The 4839-nt window shown below is 57.4% G+C and overlaps 1 protein-coding gene across 1 annotated transcript in view; it reads left to right on the top strand.

Annotated features, from left to right (window-relative positions):
* The window catches only part of MLPH (melanophilin), a 27337-nt gene extending 23128 nt beyond the window's left edge, over positions 1 to 4209 (top strand). The window contains exons 12-16 of the mRNA XM_010015719.1: positions 1165 to 1320; positions 1418 to 1510; positions 2288 to 2345; positions 3739 to 3836; positions 4183 to 4209. Of these exons, the coding sequence (XP_010014021.1) occupies positions 1165 to 1320; positions 1418 to 1510; positions 2288 to 2345; positions 3739 to 3836; positions 4183 to 4209 (432 nt within the window). The remainder of the gene's footprint in view (positions 1 to 1164; positions 1321 to 1417; positions 1511 to 2287; positions 2346 to 3738; positions 3837 to 4182) is intronic.
* The last annotated feature ends 630 nt before the right edge of the window (positions 4210 to 4839 follow it).

Genomic DNA, 4839 nt, shown 5'->3' with positions numbered 1-4839 from the left:
TTTGCCCTGCCATTCCCTCCCGGCCCTGGCTGAGTCACGGCTCTGCTCCCAGAACATGCCACCTCAGGGGGCATGGAGGCAGTTTGATGGCCCAACGACAAACTGTGATGTCCCTGTGACTCACAGGTTGAGCTGCTTCACACATAGCACCCATAAACGTCTCCAATCTGTTATGACCTCGGGGCTTGCACCGGCATGGGAGAGACCTATGGGACATGCTGGTGTGAGTTGCGTGGATGCTTGGTCCTTCAGGGTGTGCCAGGGCTCTTGCCAGGCAGTCTTGAGCAATACCCAGCCCAGAAAAAGCAGTGAGGGTTGGAGGAGCAGGACTTGCACCAGCAGTACCGAGCTTGGGATTCGGCCAGCAAAACAGGGGCCACAGCCCATCTAATCACCTTCTGTGACCGCATACAAACACACTGTTTGCCTGAATTGCCTCGCTTGGACTTGCATCCTTGTGGTAGCCCAGGAGGAGGCAAGTGACAGCAAAGCCTGCGGGTTTATTGGGATAAGTCCTTTCACCCTTCCTAGCTAGGCAGCAGAGGTAGCCCGTGCTTCCCATTGCCACCGTGCCCCCAGGCAGCAGCCCCGTGGCTGCGCTGGGCTCTGTTTACACGCGTGTTTGCTGGGGCTCTTGGCTGGGAGCATTCCTGTATGTTTAGAGCAGTTCCTGAGCAAAACTGCTCTTCGCAGGTTGGGCAACGGCCCGGGGCCAAACTCCCACACCCTGACCCTGCTCCCAGGCACCCAGCAGCACAGACAGCCCTAAAAAAGACTGAAAGTCAGTGTGTCGACTTCCCAGCTCACTGACACCATGGGACGTGGCAGCCTGCCCTGCTGTGCAGGTACTTGCCTGCCCTCTGAGCACATGGCGTAAAGATGCTGAAGCACGAGTAGGTCACTGAGTTTTGGTCCTTCCTGTGTTCCCATTGAGCATTTTACCACTTTGCCTGGTGGATAATTGCTCTTTAAAAGCCTGGGGAAGAGAGGAAATGAGATTAAAACCCTGCCAGAGCTGACTGGTACTGTCTGTGCTGCAAGGCAAGAAAGCAGTCATAAAATAGTGGCAGGAGCTGTTGCATCTGGGGCTGCAGAGATGCTGAGAGCTGCAGAGAGGTTAATCTGCAATGGGTATGGGTTTGGTTGGGTTTTCTCCCTTTTCAGGTGTATCTGACGGCTGGGAAGACCTTCCAGCTTGAGAACACCCTGAAAGAGCTTGAAGAAGGGGCTCAGCACAGCAGCACGACTGACTCGGAGCTGTCAGAGCTGGAGGATAAAGTGGCCTCAGCAGCTGCTCGGGTGCAACAGGCAGAGAACGAGGTGAGGATGTGGCTGAGAGCTACTTTGCCCAGCCAGTGACAGCAAAGGAGTCCGGTGATGGAACCAGCATCCGTCTGGTTTTTTCCCTCTTCTAAAGGTTTCGGACATCGAATCTCGGATTGCGGCTCTGTCAGCTGCGGGGCTGACAGTGAAGTCAGTGGAAAAGGCCAGGAAGAAGTCAAATGGGCAGGTGAGCAGGGAGGGGGGGGTATGAGACATCCCACCCCTGAGATGCTGAAGGGCTGCCTGGCTGGCTGAGCCCGGCTCCCTCTGCTGCCTGGTTCTCTGCCCCAAGGCTCCGAGAGCAGATGTCTCACTAAGGATGGGGAGCAACGCTGGTTCCCTATATGCATCAAGGGAGGGGTTTGTATCTGGGGGCTGGTGCTCTTCCCGGGGTTGCAGGCAGAGCACGCAGGGCTGTGGCAGTGCTCTGCCTCAAGGGCTGCCTGGCTGGCTGAGCCCGGCTCCCTCTGCTGCCTGGTTCTCTGCCCCAAGGCTCCGAGAGCAGATGTCTCACTAAGGATGGGGAGCAACGCTGGTTCCCTATATGCATCAAGGGAGGGGTTTGTATCTGGGGGCTGGTGCTCTTCCCGGGGTTGCAGGCAGAGCACGCAGGGCTGTGGCAGTGCTCTGCCTCCTTTGCTCACCTTGGGACGAGCCCAGGCGAAATAAAAGAGGTGAAGATGCAAAGGAAAGCGGAGCAAGTTGTCTGCCCTGTGCACCCAGAGAGAGCCCCTGCCCTTCCTCTGCCCGCAGGCTGCCTGCCTCCGCTCTGCTGGTCCCACAAGCAGCGGTCCCCGGCAGCCTTCGCGTGGTGTTTTACCCCGTGCCGGCTGGTGCGTGCGGCTCCGCAGCGACCTGCGGACAGCCAGGGCACCCAGGGAGCTGCTTTCAAAGTGGTAGCCTCAGGGGGACCTCTGTCCCCCCACCCCATCGCCCACAGCACACTGCTCCCCTTCTCTTGCAGGCGATGCCTGGGCTGCAGGGGTTCAGGAGGAAGTTCAACAGTCCCCTCGACATCACTGGTAAGGACCGAGGCTCTGCCCATGGGAGTTGGGGGACTGCGGGTGGAGGGGCTGGGTTTTGGGGCGTGCTCGGTCCTCTCTCTGCATTCCCCAGCACTGGGGGATCCTCTTCCCTGTGCTCATGGCCTCCTGTTAGAACAGCCACAGGGAAACCTGTGGTGGACCGTTTAGAAAGGAAACGGCAACTGGCAGGAGCAGGGACGGTGATGGGAGAGCGGAGGCCAGGCTCTGAGTTGGCTCAGTCCTCCAAGAGCCAGGACTTTCTATACAGCCTGGCCTCCTGCCACCCCAGAGTCCAGGGAGACTCCATCTGTGGCATCCCATTGGCTGTAAGACCTCAAAGCCTCACCGAAGCCCATCATCTCTTCCCTGTTTGGTCATCTTGGAGAAGGTACCCTTGACCCTGTTACCCACCTGCCGCATCCACTGGTGTCTGGTGGGGGGCAAGACACCTTTCACATCCCAGCTATGACAAACGGCAGCTTGGGAGCACTTCAGAGTAGCCGGTGACCTGAAACTTGGTGCAGCAGCTTGTGTGGTGAGGGGCAGCCACTGGAAATGTTGCATCCTGACCCATACCAGTGAGACCCGTGAGGAAATGACTTTTCTTTTTCTCTCTTATCTTGCCTCGTAAGCTTAAAGACAGAAAGAGTGGGTCTCTTTCCAGATAATGGAAGATGAAAAGAGGAAAGATCATTTAATGCAGAGGATGAATCGCATTTTCCCCATGCATGCAGACAATTAACAGTGCTATTTCCCAGGCTGAGGCTGGTAGGTGGAAAGGTCCATCCTTCTCATGCTGAAGAGGAGTCAGCTGCTCTCCTTCCTGCAAAGGACAGGCAGATAAAGGCAGCCTGGGTGACATGTCAGCCCCGCAAAGAGATAGATGTGCAATTAGGATGGATGTCACCAGGCGAGCCTGATCCCCTCTGCCTGGGCTGGGCGATGGGGTGATATGGTCTCCTGATCACCCTCTCTGTGGTCAGTGACTTGCAAAGTTGGGTTTGAAGAAGTGCAGCTGGTGCAAGTTGGTGTCAGAGAAAATGACTTAGTAGGTAGGTCAAGAGAGTGTCGTAGGCTTGGGTGGTGAGAGCTCCACGTGTGCTGGGCTTTTGCCATCCATGGAGGTTTCCAGAGAACTAGGTCTTGGCAGCTGACCACTGTCAGGCTGGTCCAGCTCACACAGTGCTCTGGGAACCTCAGTAGCAGCAGCTTTTGTTTCCCTACTGTGAAAGGGCTCCCTACCACCCTCCTGGAGAGGGAAGTGCAATGATGCATCCAAAGCCACAGCCAGCAGGGGATAGTAAAACCCCGGTGACTTGGCGGGTAACCAAAACCTTTAGTGAGGTGGGTGAGGACCTCCTGCCTATCCATCCCTCTTCTTTCACTGCAGGTCTCGAGGACTCCTTTGACCGCAACTCTGTTTACCGTGGCTCCCTGACGCAGAGGAACCCCAACGGCAAGAACAGAAGAGTGGAGAGGCTCTTTGCGGTATGAACCAAGGCACCCAGGAGGGCTGCTGGCCTGGGCTGCACATGGGACTTGCCTCCCAGCACTTGCACAGGGGAATCTGTCCCTCCCGTGCTCTCCTTGAGCCGGTGGAGGCCTCAGCTCTGGGTATTGGCCCGTGGTGGCAGGCATGCCTGGCTCCCACCCCAGGTCTGGGATGTCCTGAGCCCTGGTGGGGGGACACCAAACAAAACCTTTGAGTTCCCACTGCCTGAGTGGCCCATGGCAGGGGGCAGGTCCTCTCTCCATAGAGGGGCAGCAAGAAGAGTTGCCTGGTGTGGTGTGGGCACAGAAGCGAGCTGAGGTTTCTCCCTCTGGTGCCTTGCAGAAGCCTGTGATGACCCATCTGTCCTGAGGAGAGGGGAACCCTCCTGCCACTGCATTTCACTGATGCGAGACCTCAGCACAAGCCTCACCGCCTTCCCCACAACTCCTGGTCTTCCTTCTCCCATCTCCATCTCTCCCCGAAGCCCCAGACAGGAGGGGAGCCAGAGGTTGTGGGCAGGAAGCCTTCTGATAGCTGCCAGGGAGAGGAGCAAGGCACTGGGGTGCAGACCCATGGCTGGGCGCTCTCAGGGGAGGATGCAGGCATGAGACCTTTGCTTAAGACTGCTTTTGGTAGCAGGTTAACCAAGGGGACCAGAGAGGTGCAGACTAAGCGACCTCCTCAGAGGGAGCTGGATGCCCGTGTGACTTTCCAGCATGGGAAAAAGCTGTCAGTGCCTGTCTCTGCTCACTCAGCTGCTGGTGCTGAGTGGTGACAGGAGCTGACAGTGGGTGCAGGATGCCCTTGGGTACCTCAGGTAAAGCAGGGAACCAGGCATCCTGGGCTGGGATTCACATCCCAGTGCTGGTCCCAACTCCCTGCGATGCCCCTTGGAGCATCTCCTCCCTTCCCTGAGCAGCAAAGCAGGGTGAGAGCAGTGCTGGCTCCCTCCCAGTGAGCACTTGGCCAACAGGTCTTTGCATAAAGCCATGCAAACAC

Source organism: Nestor notabilis, unplaced genomic scaffold (genome assembly GCF_000696875.1).
Source record: "Nestor notabilis isolate BGI_N333 unplaced genomic scaffold, ASM69687v1 scaffold25825, whole genome shotgun sequence".
NCBI classification, from domain to species: domain Eukaryota; kingdom Metazoa; phylum Chordata; class Aves; order Psittaciformes; family Psittacidae; genus Nestor; species Nestor notabilis.
Note: the sequence above shows the minus strand (reverse complement) of the source record. Positions and strands in the feature narration are given on the sequence as shown.